The sequence below is a fragment of the Falco punctatus genome (genome assembly GCF_963210335.1).
Source record: "Falco punctatus genome assembly, chromosome: 5".
NCBI classification, from domain to species: Eukaryota; Metazoa; Chordata; class Aves; order Falconiformes; family Falconidae; genus Falco; species Falco punctatus.
The window spans coordinates 82,628,779-82,644,424 of record NC_137584.1 but is presented as its reverse complement, the minus strand read 5'-3'; the positions used below and the strand labels follow the sequence as shown (position 1 = coordinate 82,644,424).

Genomic DNA, 15,646 nt, shown 5'->3' with positions numbered 1-15,646 from the left:
GGCTTTTAAACAGTAGTAAATGACAATGTAGAACAACTGATGCAACTGTACACTTGAGTCTGTCTGGCTAATTATAAGATCTTCTGAAATAACCTTTGAACGAAAGCAATATTTGCAGTTTCTGAAAACAGATATTGTGGATTCAGTTCATGTTAACAGTTTGAAGAGTTACATCCTTTGTTTTGCTGTCCTTTTTATTTGTTTGATACACAGCAAAGCATTTTTGCTTCCTGTATTATTTCTCAATATTTATTTTTTTATTTATGTAATTTTTAGGAGCCATGACTTCACACATACCCCTTGAAAAACTGAATTAATCAAGCTAGGTTTCCTGTCAGCATGTCTGCTGTTCCCAACATTGTTTTCCCCTTCCCACACATATACAGCAGCATTATAGTAACTAGTTATTTCTCTTTGTCCTTAGTTTAGTGCATGCCTTCGGAAAAAGAAATCATGCATGGTATAAGTAGTTTGGGTAACCACTAATTTTTCTGAGATTTGTATGAATTTAATAATTTTTCAGATTTAACTTAAATGACATTGGCCACTGGATTCCAAATTTGTAGGTAGAATAACAGTCAACATAATCTATTAAGCTTCATTTCCTGAGGAAATGAGAAACAAAAAAGCAGTTAGCGGTGATGATAATTATAGTATTATTAGTGCTATAATTAATCTGTAATTAACTTCTGATTACAAAAGCACAATTTGACATACACTCTCTAATATTTTGGAAAGCTAAATGTTTTCCATATTACATAATTCTTTTCCAGAAATGCTTTTAATTGTATGCAATTCTCTTATAATTTAAGTCCACATAGATTCATGCTGGGGATTAACTTTTTTCTGGTACTTGCACGTTTTTGGTTTTAAGTATGAAAGGCTCGAATGTTTTACTTTTCCTTTTCCCTCCAATTTTAGAGCTTCTTGCTCAAAACTTTTACTTTTTTTCCCCCTCTACTAGAGTGAGTAATGCTTTTCAGCTTTCCTCTGAAGGGTGCAGCAAAGTAAATAGGTTGAGAGGAAAACTTGATGGACCTCATTTTTGGTTGTTTTTTCAGATGTTACATTCTTGGCTTTTCTTTCAAATAGCAAATTTTGATACCTCTTACATTAGTAGTGTAGTTTTGATCCTCTGTGTTATGAGAAAGACAAGTGTTAGAAGTCCATTTTAAGTGATAGATAGATTTTAAGTGTTAAGATATAGATAGATAAAGTTCTTGGAACTTTAGGCCAAAATGTCTACCATAAATGTTTAATTAGAAAAATGCAAACAACACTGAAAGGATTGTGTAAAACTTGCTTTTAGATTGAGTCTTAGGCAGGATCTTAAATTCTACTTTAACTTAAAACAAACAAACCAGGAAAAACACCTGCGGTGACATTTCTCAAGGTATTTTGTCCTGTACATCTCTTCTCTCTGTTAGTATGCTCTTCTCTTAGTTAATCCTATTTCAGTTAAACCTTTTTTAAAAAAGTTAATTCAGCTTTGATCATTTCAGTGAATTTTGTTGACAGTTTTGCTTTTCTTCTCTGTCATTGGTTACATTGTTATCTTTAAAGAGGTGGTGAGTTTTAGTGAGGAATTGAGAATGAGAAGGGCAGTAGGAAGAGAAGAGTTAAACTGGCTATGTCAACAAAAATGGATGAATTACAAATCAAGGAGTTAACCATGTATTTCAGCCAGTTTTTATTGTTTCTCCTTGTATCCCTATCTCTCCCCATTAAATGGGCGTTATATCTTTATTCTTCTTTTCTCAGTTTATTTATTCCTGACCCTGAGTTTTCTTACTGTTGTCCTACACTCTTAACTGTTCATATATTTCTCCAGGTGCCTTTCGTTATTGCTTTCCCTTCATTTTTCTAGGCAGGTAATCAGGTTAGTTTGTTGGAGATTATCCAGTGTCTCTGGTGTTCTGTCCTTTAGACAGAGTGGATTCTCCAGGGAAAATAGTGTCTCTGTTCTGGGGTTTGGGAAAAGGCAGATAATAGTAGTATTTGTAACCCATCAGAAATAGAGTTTTTATGTTAAACACATTTTTCAACTTCTGTTTTGGTTAGTTATGCAGAAGTTTGTATTTTTTGGATTAATGCACTCTATGCTCTCTTGACCTCTTCAGAAATTCCTGATGTACTGTATAATAAAGAATATTCCTAGTTTCCGATCTAGCCTTTGTACCTTCTACTAGAACAGGAAATAAGGTTTCAAATTCTTCAGGAGGTACAATTTAAAACGTGCACTACTAGAGATCCCTGTAGCATGTGTTCATATCTGTACAGTTTTCTTTAGTTGTTTTTTTTAAGAAACCTTTGTAACCAGAATGAAGACAAACTTTTCTCCGCCCCCCCCCCCCCCCCCCCCCCCGGCTTTTTATTTATTTATTTATTTATTTATTTATTTTTAATTAGCCTCTGAAAGTTCTGATGATAGTGAGCAGGATGATGACCAAAGTGCCCCGAATGTACATGCTGATGGCAAGGAGGAATCTCAACATGAAGCTGTAAGCCAAGATAAAAACGAACTCTGTCTAAAAGAAGAACAGAGTGGTTCATCCCTCCCAGAAGAAACTAAAACTCTGACAGATGTCGTAGTGCCCAAGTCGGGATCCAAATCTCCTGAAGGATTGCGAAAAGAGATGGAAGAGTTATCTGAAGATACTGACTCCGATGGAGAGGATGAAGCTGCAAAGAAGAGAAAGGATGTAAAAAAGGAGGTGGTAGATAAAACAGCAAAACCGCAGGTAAAACGTGGTAAACGAAGATACTGTGTTGCAGAGGACTCCTTAAAGACTGTGTCACCTAACAGAAAGGATGAGAAGCCCAAAAATAAAGACTCCCTTAGTTTAGAAAACAGCAGTAACAGCTCCTCAGATGAAGATGAGGAAGAAAAATCTAAACTGAAAATCTCTCCAACTAAAAAGTACAATGGCCTAGAAGAGAAAAGGAAGTCTTTACGGACAAGTACTTTCTACTCAGGATTTTCTGAAGTGGGAGAGAAAAGAATAAAGCTTCTCAATAACTCAGATGAAAGACTTCAGAACACCAGAGCAAAGGATCGAAAAGATGTCTGGTCAAGTATTCAGGGACAATGGCCGAAGAAAACGCTGAAGGAGCTGTTCTCGGACTCTGACACTGAAGCTGCTGCCTCCCCTCCACATGCTGCTCCCGAGGATGCTGCAGCAGAGGAGCAGCTTCAGACTCTTGCAGAAGAAGACATCTCTTTGCCTAGCTCTGAACTTGAAAAATCTTTGACAGCTAGTGTGGATGTTAAACCTGTTGAGGAGAAACCGACTGAAGTGGGTGAAAAGAAGGTTGAATTTCCAAGCAGTGGCAGTAATTCAGTGCTGAATACTCCTCCTACTACTCCTGAATCACCTTCATCTGTAACCGTGACGGAGTCCAGCAGACATCAGTCCAGTGTCACTGTTTCTGAGATGCTGCCGCCAAATCAGGAAGAGATACGAAGCATTAAAAGTGAAACAGATAGCACAATAGAGGTGGACAGTGTTGCAGGGGAGCTGCAAGACCTCCAGTCTGAGGGGAATATTTCTCCAACAGGCTTTGATGCCAGCGTCAGCTCCAGTAGTAGTAATCAACCAGAGCCAGAGCATACTGAAAAAGGTAAAGGAAAGGGTAAACAGAGCTGTCTTCAACCTAACCAGCTCTCACTTTAGCATTGCTGATGTATTTTTATTCTGTTAATGGTTACACTGCTGGAAAGTTAGTTACTAGAGGAAGTAGTAGCCTGCTGCCTACCGCAAATGTCTGGAAATGGCATAATCATCTACTGAATAAAATATAGTCTGCCAGGAAGTTTCTTGCCCTTTCATTAGGAATTGTCATGGTTTCAATAAGCAATAAAGTATGTAAGAATAAAATTTATACTAGACCTGGCAAGAAGAGCCCAGAGCAAACTGTAATACATTGTATAGGGAATATTTATTATAGCAAGATGGATACATCTTGAGTACCTTGCTTACAAATAGAAGATGCTGTTTCTCACATAAAACTTCCATTCTCAGTAAGGTGTTTATCTGGGGGAGAAAGTGCCAATTACTGCAGGCTTAGGCAACCGTTTCAAACTTTCTTCCTATTAAATTAATGTTTAAAAAAACCCAAACAAGTCAAGATGATAACAAGCACTGACCCTATGAGCTGTATTTTGCTTTCAGATGTGATTTTGCAGATTGAAGTTCCTCTCCTGAGACCACTAGAGAACAGGGTAGTAAACACTGCCAGCACTTGTGCACGTGATGTCACTGCTGCCTGCTTTTTAATTGCTTGCAAGGCTGGGTCCAAAAGCCTTGTGAAAGGCACTGGCTCTTTTACAGTTCCATCAAAAATACAGCTACTTTCACTGTGTTAAAATGCCTAAAAAAATCATAATACAAAGGAAAAAAACCCCAGACCATGTCTGAATATAATCCTGAGATGACAGAAGTGGTTTCTTCATCTCAGCAGATTTCAGTTAATAATTAACTGAATTTTCACAAAATGCCCTTAAGGTGTTTTACCTTCATCATTGTGCTTGAATTGTTATTTTGAAAGAATGCAACAAAATGTGTTTCATTAAACAAAGAGAGTTTGGAAGAGGTGACTGTGTAGCCCTCACTAAATATACCTGTGCTGCTTTGTTAATTAAGATGTGTAGGTTTAGAACTTGTTTGCTTTTTTTATATAAAAGGAAAGTATTGCCACATGAAAAAAACGTTACGCTATTGCACAATATTACTTTTAATGCATTAGACTTTTAACTTCCTCCCTGAATTTGTCAGCATGCAGCCTGTTTTAGAAAACTGGGTTTCTTAATATAATGGTTTTGTTACAGGAGTAATTTTAATCTGTAAGTCAGGTGGTAGTGGGGCAACATTTGAACATTTGTCCTAAATTTGTTCTTTTAACAGATGTACTAAAATTCTTTTATCTTCCTTTTCTACTTTTCCCCCTTGTAGTCACAAATACCAGTAGACTTTTTCCTTGGGTTTTTTTGTTTGCCTTTTTTTAGTTGTTTTTTTTTTTAACATTGTCTAAGATATTTTTTTTATACTTCCAATTAATGTATTTACTGATCACAAGTGATAGTTTCAGTTTTTTCTCACAACTTCCAAGTGTGACAGGCTTTTTTTGAACATTTTTCAGTGCCAGTAGTTCTTCGTAAGTTTTTCAAATAAATGTGTTCTCGTTTAATTTACAGGATTAAAATGAATAAAAATCCATGCGGTTCAAGAGAAATTCTAATGATGCATATGGGCAAATTAATTAAATAATCATCTTACACGTGCACTCTAACCAACACATTTTGTCCGCCTTTATCCTCCTTCACCTCCTCTTGTCAGTCTAAGTAGAAAGCTGAGCCTCATTAAGGATAGGCAGGAACAGTTGCATTGTTGTCTACAGACTTAAGCTCTAAAGTGACGTTTTTTGAAGCTTTTGACAAAAAGAAAATGAAGTGCAAGTATTTATATTTTTTTTTCTTTCAGTTACAGTCTGTACAGGCCAAAAAAGACTTAAAGATGCTCAGGGAGGAGGCAGCTCCTCAAAAAAGCAGAAGAGAAGCCACAAAACATCTGTGAACAACAAAAAGAAGAGTAAAACTAGTAAGTACAGCAGCTCAGTGTGAAATCAAATGTGTGAAAGTACTGTGTCATTTGTTTGAACGATTGTAGGAGATGAAGTCTGGAAATAGAAAATGTGTTAGGACAAAATGTTCTCATCAGGGAATTCTTAATACTGTTTAAATGAAGAAACTACTCTTGCTGAATGCCAAAGTGTTTTTAAATGCCTTGTGTTATTTCTGGGCCTATTTCTACGAGGTCCTTAATATCGTGTAATTCAGGAAGGCCAAGAACAGCAAGTATTTCACACTTGGTAGAATTGGGAGAAGAATCTCTGTGGCATGATAGCTGCATGTTTTAGAGAAGAGACTGGGACGTGAATGAAATGATACTTCGTGTTTTCTGCAGGGTTAGTTTTTAGAGGTTAATATCTCTTCCAGTAGCAAATACGAGAATAATTCCAGAGGAATGCAGGCTCTGCTGTCTTCCTGTATGTGTTACATCTTCAGTACATAATGCAGCTGTTGCAGCTTTTTTGTAATTGCAGAGGCTAATTTGAATAGAAACAACAGTACTGGGAAAGATCAATAAGAGTAGAGGTGTATTAGAGAGACACATGCACACATGTTCACGAGACAGCAAGATGGATTACTGCCTCATCTCACTGTTAATAAAAAAATATAAGGGAACAGTCAACTAGAGAGTGAAGCCAGGAGGACAGCTGTAAAAATATGCAGTTAAAGCAAGGATAGAAAGCATATGCTATGCCTTTTTTCCTCTTTTCCTCCCCCTCGCCTTTCTTTTAACAGTTTTTCCTAGAAGTCTGTACTTTCTGGTCTGGTATTTGCTTTCACCCCACCCCTTCTTCCATGTTCATTGATCTCCTCTTCACATTCTCTCATCCTTTTTAATTCCATTTCGCTAATCTCTTCTTTCCATAATCCTTATTCCTTCCCTCACCCCAGGAATTAAAGTAACAAAACAAACTGAATTTGCAGAACTAATACACCCATTTTTAGCATTGCTATTGTTCCCTTTGATTTGGTGAATTTATCCCTTTTTCTCAGTGTATGTCTTTGTCAGGATGCAAGCACTTCAAAGCTAGAATTGTTTCTTGTACCATGTACAATCCTTGCTACGTACCCACTCTTTTTCTTAGACTTCATAAATAGATAAAATGTAGAGTCAGTTGTGAGCAAAAATGTTTTTTGCAAAATTCAGGTGTACCAGTTAAAGATGCTTTTGTGGCAGCTTCAGCTCTTGCCTTTGCATTAAGCCAGCAGACAACAGCAGCTCTGCAGCCAGCCAAATTCTTTCATACCACATGTATTTTGATGTCTGGTTTCTGCAGTGTAGATGATCAGATCATAAAGAACAGAACTAAAAGGGACTTTCAGGGTTTGTTTTGTCAGCAGCTAGGGCAGGTACAACTAAGGGATTATTTCTCTTGATAAATATTAATTGAACATGGTTTTAAAAACAACTCCAATGATGGAGATTCTGGAGCTTCCCTAAGCATTTTATTCCAGTGCTTCATTAGACTTTAGTTGAATTATAATCCCTTGCTCCTGCTTCCACCCCAGTTTTATTTTTGTAATGCTAATCAAGCTTCATCCTTTCAATCATTATTCATAAATCATGTCTTTTAGACAAATTGTTACTTTCCTTTGTGCGGTTTGATTAGAAAACTGCATTGAGTTCAGCCTGTTGCTTTATAGTTAAAACTTTTTCAGTGTGAGGTGACATTCCTCTGGTTTATGTCAGCTGAAATTTTTTTTTTCTACGGCTGAAGAAATTGATCATCCATCGTGTTTGAGTATTTTTGTAGATGCGTGAATTCAGATTGTTGCTAGTCATTTTGGCACAAAAAAACCTAAAATAAAGGTGACATAACGCAAAGAAAAAGGCCAGTTGTTTACTCTTATTTCTGCTGTACGTGTCCTAGGAGTACAGTGAAAAGTTTCTCTGTAACTGTTAGCTCTAAAACAGGATAGAGATTTGTATATATTGCATGCCATTTTAGAAATTAATATTAAAAAAAGATAAACAGGAGATAGGACATAACAATCAGTCATGCTAACTGTTTTAGAAAAAGTATAGCCCTGTAAACAGAAATACGTGGATAATTTTTGCACCCACATTGACACATTGGACTGCTTCTTTGCCTTATTTTCTAATGTAGGCAATTTATTTGTGGATATGGTTCTAAAGCAGCAAGTGTGATGCTGTCTTGAACCATTCGGAGAGCAGAGTGCACTTTCCCTGTACAGACCTTGAGCAGTCAGATTGTATTCAAGAAGCACCTTACAAGAAGAAAGTCCCTGCTCAGCTCCCTCATGGGCTTAGACACCCACTTTCAGCAGTGTACATACAAATATTCAGGACGGATTGTGGAGCCACAGTCTGGTACTTTTATCCGTCCTCTGGCTCCAGGATTTTGGCTCATACAAGTTCACATAATAGCTATGAATCTACCTGCACAGCAACTTACTGGACAGTGTTTCCAATGCAAAGTTCCCCTTTTGCAGCCTGCCAGAATTAGAGGGGCCCCATTACATACCAGTTTTGTGGTCCTGTGTTTAGGCACTAGTGATGCAAAGAGAGAGCGGTGTGCCAAGCTTCTATACCAGGATGGATTATATAATTTTAGAGTAAAGGATTTTGGTCGAACTCCTGTTACATGAAAATTAGCACAGGGGTAGGTTCTGATAAGCTTCGGTTTGGGCAGGAAAGTTGCTTTGGTTTGTAACAACCTACCTTCTTGTTTCTTCAGCAAACAGCAGTGACAGTGAAGAACTATCTGCTGGTGAAAGTGTGTCCAAGTCTCAGTCAGCAAAATCGGTTTCTACTGGCATGAAAACTCACCAAACCAAATCACCCGCAAGAACACAATCTCCAGGGAAATGTGGGAAAAATGGAGAGAAAGAGTCTGATCTCAAAGAACAGAATAATCGTTTGCCCAAAGTTTACAAATGGAGTTTTCAAATGTGTAAGTGTTTCCTTCAAAACACACACCTAGTTTAGTCTTGTGGTATAGAGTAAGAAGGCTTTTTGAATTTTGTGTAATTTGGGGTTTTCCCCTAAAATTATTCCATCCTCATCTTGCTTACTTATGTGATAAATCCTAATTATTTTTAAAAAAATGTTTTGGGGTCTTTTTTTTTTTTTTTTTTTTTTTTTTTTTTGCAATTGCAGTGCAGGAAACTACCTGTATAGCACCCTTCCAGTACTGTTTTAATATACAGCTACTGCGCTCACTTGCTGTTCTTGCCTGTGCAGACCTGTCATTCTGGCATGTTTTCTACTGTATGTACTTCTCATGTTGATTACTCTCTTGCTCTTTTATTCCTCATTCTCTAGTCCTGTTCAGGCACTTAACAGGATTGATTTGTAGCTTTTCCCCTTTCCATCTTGCCTCCGTGAACCAGGACATGTTTACTCTTTTTAGTAATAAGAATTTCTAGTGCGTTTGTGTCATTCAGCTACACGTTACACGTATAGCTAGGGGTGAGCACTGTTGAAAGGATCAAATATTTGCCTATCTGAAAAACGGTTCAGTAGCTAGTTACTTCCTCTATTAATGCAATGTGTTAATTGCCTCTGTGTGTGTGTGTATGCTATTGCAGTGTTGCAGCAGGGAGAAAAGAGAAGTAAGGTAAAACATTAGGTGATTGAAGCCTTCTTCCTCAATGTAACAATAAGAAAACAATTGAAAATAATTATTTAAAAACAAAAACGTACTAATTTTTAGCCCTGTTTTTTATAGCATCTGGGTATTAATTGTCTAGTCACCAATAAATTGTTGTCCCTAGTACCAGCCATGGGTGTATATAGCATTGCATGAGTTGCATTCTCTTTGCTTTTAAAGGTCAAACTGAAACTGTGTAGTGTGACTGATATAAATTACTTCTTGTAGTAATCCGTAACATTTCATTCAGTATTCACAGATGACCTTAGTGTATGTCAGGCTTCTGAAGTTCTCAAGAGCATTATGCTCTGTGCTTTTCTGTGCTCTGTCCTAGGCTGTGTGAAGGCTGCTGTTGCACATAAAGTGGGAACAGAAAAGAGTTGGCACAGCACACTATGCAGACACATCTGCTGAGTTTGGTTTTTTGTTTTTTTTTTTTTGCCAGCGGTGTTCTTTGATGCCCAGGGAATTCTTTACTTAACCAGCTGTTTCTGCAGTGAAAGAATCTGACCCTGCATTGTTGTTACATTTTATTTGGGTTTTTTTTTCTCTCCAGCCCTGAATCTCACTGTTACTCTACTTTAAAAGTATTTTTCTCCTGATACTTCTTCACAGTCAAGCTACATTCTGCTGCTTTTCAGGACTGTGTAATGTAATATGTCTTCATTGTCATTTACTGGCCTGCTGAGATTTTTTGGGCAGATTTCCTGTGCAACACATTTAAAGAGCTTTTGCTCTTTCTTTATACCTTGGCTACCTTGCCTGTGCTAAATTTCCTTGGCAGAAGTTGGAGTTTGGAGTGCTATTAACACATTTCCTGCTACTGCAGAGGTCTAAGACACTTGCAGTGTCTCTGAGCTTTCCTCATCTTACCACAGCTTAATGAAGTTGTGGCTTTTGGTCCTTCAGCGCTACCTTCCTTATCGATTGATGAAGTGTATTCTGTGCTCCACGATCATTTAAATGATCCTAAAATGTCTTTGAATGGAGTGTCTCCAGTGTGGCTGAAAGTGACTGAACTAGAGATACTGTGTGGGATGCTGTGGAGAGCTCCCCCCGTGTGGGATGTCAGCGAGGAGGTCCTGTGGCCCGTGTGCCATGGACTCCATCCCATATGACAAAACCCACTTGTTTTGTAACAAAAGAAACGAGTCGGGCAAAACCTTCCTGGTGTATTAGGCCAAACTGAGCTCTAGCAACGACTTAAAAAACAACAGGCTCAAAGCTAGTTTTGGCCCCCATGTTTTCACCGGTTGTCTTAATTATTTTTTTTTAATTTTCCTTCCTGTGGAGAGGGGAATGTATGCATTTTCTTCCTCTCCAAGGTCTTTTAAAAAAAACAGTAAGAAAGGTGTATTTGTGGTAGTATATTTTAAAAAATAATAAAAAACGAACAAAGTATGTGGTAATGAACAGCAGCTGTTGTGTTTCTTGGCTTTGCTGTCTGCTACCTCATCTGTCTACTCATCTACATCATCTGCTCATCTCATGCTGTCTACTACATCACTGAGTACTTCCCACTTCACTGAAATTAAGAAACTTAAGAAATGCTACAATACAATAATTAACAAAGATATTTTAACTTGCAGCTGACTTGGAAAATTTGACTAGCGCTGAGCGCATAACAATTCTCCAAGAAAAATTGCAGGAAATCAGGAAACATTACCTGTCCTTGAAATCTGAGGTGGCTTCTATTGACCGAAGAAGAAAGCGCTTAAAGAAAAAAGAGCGGGAAAGTAAGTGCTGGGAACTAAATTCTACTTCTAGAGTGCTAAAACACCTGTCACATTATTCAGGTGGTGTTGCGGATAGGAGCGGCTTGTAAGAGAGAAGCAGCAATATGTTTATTGGTATAAACCACTGATTTAACAAAGTTTGATTGAAAATGTTACAGTGGTTTAAGGAGATTCAATGGCAAGGTGCACTTTGATTATTTTCTGCATGAAGGGCAGCATCAGACAAAGCTATCAGGGAGATGCGCCCGTTGAGTGATGAGGTTCAGAAGGGAGCCACTTGCATTCTAAACTCCTTCTCAGAGGGGAGTTTAGATGTAACTAGAGCCAGAATGGGTCAACAGTTCATATCTGGAGTATTATATGTGCACAGTCAATCCTTTATACCACTTAGCAGCTAAGATTTCAAAGTTTAGCATGTGGTTAATCAATTACCAAAAATCTGTTGCAGCAAGGAACCTCGAGGAATAACCTTGAGAGGTGTCCCTATGCAAGCGGACATCCTGTTGTTCCGCCTGCTGCTATGCAGGAGAGCTCAATGGGCCCTGGGCTGTCCACTAATTACGGAGTAAAATATTTGACTCGTAGTCATACTTGCATACTGACTACAGAAGTTAAGGTTTTTTTCAAACTTGGCTTTAGTTGGAGTTTGACCAGCAGTGTTAGCTGGCACATTGTTCAAATTAGCCCTTGGCTGTTGTGTTATCTGTCTCCCCCAAATCCAGCAGGTACAGCCATCATGACCAGGCGCCTCCATTACGACTGCCACTGGTGGTTATCATTTGAGTGTTGTTTTACAGAAAAAAAAGGTCAGGATTGGGAGGGGGGGGTACACCACAATACTACAACAATTGGGTAGTTTTTACGGAGGTGTGTGCCATTAGGCGTGTGGTTTTATTTGTTTTCTAAATACACTGTATACAGTTATTGTGTGATCTTTAGAAGGCGTATTTCAGATATCTGGTGACAGTGTAAAGGGGGAAATACAATAAAAAGGCATGCAATCTATTTCATTCTGTTTAGGCAGAACTACTTTATACAGAAAAATAAACTTTTCTAAACAGTGAACAAAGTAAGGTTATTAATAACTTAAAACTTTAAGTTACACAGTAATTTACTATATTATTGCTTGTGTGTCTAGTTAGTGTTCTCCCCTTTGGATAAGTGATTTATTTTATGAGTTTAAGGCAGACCATCAATTAGATTCCTTTCCCTGAATGCTGGTGAACGTTCTAGTGTGCCAGCTTCTAACAGCATTAAAGGGATTATAGTCTCCACGTCTTGATTATGTGCACGTTTAAGAGCTCACTGAGTATAAGAAGAAAGACTGAAATGCTGTGTGTAGTAAGATTTCTACGGCTGCAGCTATCATACAGGAGCTGCAGCTGCTTCTTGGTAGTCGGAGCGGGGTGTACGTGCAGTTTCAGTGCTGGGACAAGGCCTTGCCTGTGCTGATTCCCACAGGAAAGAAGGGGAACAGCTGACTGCTTGCAGGTCAGGATTGAGCTCTGGGGTCCTCTGGCTGGGCCCTTGAGCCAGGTGGCCAGTAACCCAGGGCTGCAAGGGGCAATGCCGTGCTGTCTTGCACATGGCCGAAGCCGTCTCTTGAGTACTTCCCACAAAACCTAGGGAATGGAGGCTTTTTTATTTTTAACTAGTAGTCATTAGTTGCTGGAGTCAGTATATACCAATGCTTGTTGTTGAATGGGAAGACATTTTTATTGCTTAATTTGTAAATTTTTGTGACCTGTGGGTTTTTTCTTCCTGTGCAGGTGCTGCTACTACATCATCTTCCTCCTCATCACCTTCCTCTAGTTCCATTACGGCTGCGGTTATGTTAACCTTAGCAGAGCCATCTATGTCAAGTTCATCACAGAATGGAATGTCAGTGGAGTGCAGGTGACAGCAGGACTTGCCAAAGCACTTTGCACTTAATGGCTGCTGAGGGCCACTCTTTTTTTTTTCTTTTTCTTTTTTTTTTATACTGCACAGTGGCACAAAATTCAGACAAGCACTATTTTGTATTTAAAATTGTTTCTTGACAAGCTAACTTTGCACTTAAGTGCACTTTTATGAAGAAAAAGTACAACAAACTGCTTTTCCTCAAGCAATAATTGTTTCCAACTTGTCTGGGAATTGTAAGTCTAGTGACTCGAAGGCCTTCCACTGTGGCAAATGGAGGCTGTTCACTGCCTGTAGAGACAGTACAATAAGCATATAGTTGTTGGGTTGATCTAAATAAATGTGGTAAGGCTTACTGTATTCCCTGGTATTTTGTTAAAGCTGGAACATTTGATATTTTTCCATTTATTTATGACAAATATTGAACCTATTTTCATTTGTACAAGCTAATTGTTTTTTAACTGCTAAGTCACCTTATAGTGGCTTTAATTGTATACGTCAAGCACATGTATTCAATTCAAAACCTGCAGTTAGTAGGATGTTTGACATCAGTCCTGATAACCAAATATGAGGATTCCTTTAAAAAACAAAAAAGACTGACTAATGTTTACAGGTTTGAATTAGGCTTAAATAGGTTACTCTGGGTTTTAAGAACCCATTAATTGGAATGAAACTACTGTACTTTGCCATTTTTCTATAAAACAGTATTTTTTTTTTAATTTTGATAAAATACATTATGAAAAAGAAAGAAAATGGCTAACAAACTGTATTAAATCTTAATGTATAAAGATTGTATTTAGCCAGTTTAAAGTGTATATTTATTCATAATGGATTATAACAGTTATATTTTTGTGTTTTCTTGTAAATGTTTCTTTTCCCTTAAAGCAACAAATATTTCATTTGTAATGCTTATTTTATTACGAGCTTCAAGGAGAGGACTTCAAGACGGAGTAAGGTGTGAGGTTATAATTTGTGGTTGCTGATATGAACACTGCCACAAAAGGGTAGTTGTTTTTAAAATAAATAGCTAGCTGAGTGGTAGACATTTAATTTTTTAAATGCCTTGTACAAATTCCAAAACCAACTCCAGACTGTTTTCACTTGTATTGATTTTATGTTGTATGGATCCTAAGCTCTCTCCTGTTAATTATATACCTTTGTAAGACATTTGTATATTGCGGAAGTGTTCATTCAAGCTATTTAATACCTGGCACTGTTAATACACAGTACTTTATTGTACAGATTGTTTTACTGTTTTAATTGTAGTTATGTGTACTTCTTTTGCCTGGGGAAATAGGGGCTGGCATGTTTTTCTTTGTTTTCTGGCAATACAACATGTAAGAATTCGAAGCATTTTGTTTGTAGATGCTAGAGTGTCAGAATCCTTTACATTTGACTTTTCTAAGAAAAGCATTTTCAGTCTTCGTAGTGTGTGCTTAAGGTAACTGATTTTATTGAAAATGGTTTCAGAGTATTCAGAATTGTACAGGACTGTAAAAATTTGTTGACAAACATTGAAGGAAAAGCTTATAGAAAAAAGCTATAAAATATATATTAGGTTCTGCAGAAAATGGAGAATTATGTAATATATTGTACAAATGTAAGCAAAGGCCTCTGAAATAAAATGCCATAGTTTGTGAATCCCTGATTTTGTTTCTAACAGTTTAATTAAGCAACCATAGTGTGTTCATTAAAGTGTCATTGAGCTGCAGAATCAGTTTAGCAAATGAACTTTGGTATAGTGTAATAAGCATATAGTAAGTTAGAGCAGGTACATTGGCCTAATATTCCTTTTATTGATTAATTCAAATTCATCCTCTTTTTCAGCAGAAAGGGAAAAAAGCGTCGCTCGCTGACATCTTTAAGGCAGCGCCGATCGAGAAAAAGATGAATTTTGATTCCAGTTAGTTCAGGCAGTTTGAAAACGTAAAAGCAAGCTCCTGAAGAGATTTGCCAGCTTCTGATATCAACAGCCTCAAGTTCAGATTCAGTGGAAGTGAAATTGGAATAAAACTTTTAGTGTTATCTGTTTACATCGTGTCTGGCTGTAGTTCAGTTGACTGAAATACTATTACACCTGCAAGATGATAGATTACTGATGAGACTGATAAACAACAAATGATGATAAGCTTTGGAAACATTGACTGTGTTAATAATTACCAGCGATCTGAGACTGACAGGAGTAATTTCAATTATTTCAGTGGGGCTACTCAGAGGATATTTAAGTTTAAATTTAGCAGATAAGAGTCGTAATAACTCAGTTCTGCCCCTCGGTCTCAGTAGGCGTAGCTGGTACTGATTTAACAGAACTACATTTGGCCAAGCGAGAGAAAATTCAGCTCTCCACTCACTAGTAGTTGATCAGCTCTCAGTTTTAGTGCCAGCATTTTTTGCTTTGATGTGACAAGTGTTGACTCTCCTGTTCTACGAGAGGATTTATTTATTTGAAACGGGGATCGTTAGTTACCTCCCCACTCCCAAACTGAATTTCTGCATAAATAGGATTTTTGCTCTTCCTTAACACAGAGATTATTTAATTTTTGTTGTACTTCTCATGCGGTTTAATGACAAATCAAAAATCTGTTCTGGATGTTTTATGTTACACCTCTTCTGTAAAGTGTGTCCGTAAATGGTACCCTCCAGGTTCATATTACATGTGTCCCAGTGGTTACAAAGGAAGAAATCTTCAGCAAACTGTTAGCCAGGCCCTTTTATCCCATGTTCCAGTGAGTGAAATCTGAGGTTCTTTTCAGGTTATGTATTGTAAT

General features: G+C 37.6%; 1 protein-coding gene across 5 annotated transcripts in view; it reads left to right on the top strand.

Moving 5' to 3' along the window:
* The window catches only part of ARID4B (AT-rich interaction domain 4B), a 94,356-nt gene extending 79,837 nt beyond the window's left edge, over positions 1–14,519 (top strand). For 4 of the 5 annotated variants that reach the window (XM_080388912.1, XM_080388908.1, XM_080388909.1 and 1 more), the window contains 5 exons: positions 2,410–3,621; positions 5,481–5,597; positions 8,329–8,544; positions 10,833–10,979; positions 12,749–14,519. In XM_080388912.1, the coding sequence (XP_080245038.1) occupies positions 2,410–3,621; positions 5,481–5,597; positions 8,329–8,544; positions 10,833–10,979; positions 12,749–12,879 (1,823 nt within the window). In that variant the 3' untranslated portion in view covers positions 12,880–14,519. The remainder of the gene's footprint in view (positions 1–2,409; positions 3,622–5,480; positions 5,598–8,328; positions 8,545–10,832; positions 10,980–12,748) is intronic. The other variant, XM_080388911.1, reaches the window with a different exon arrangement.
* Positions 14,520–15,646: the final 1,127 nt, after the last annotated feature.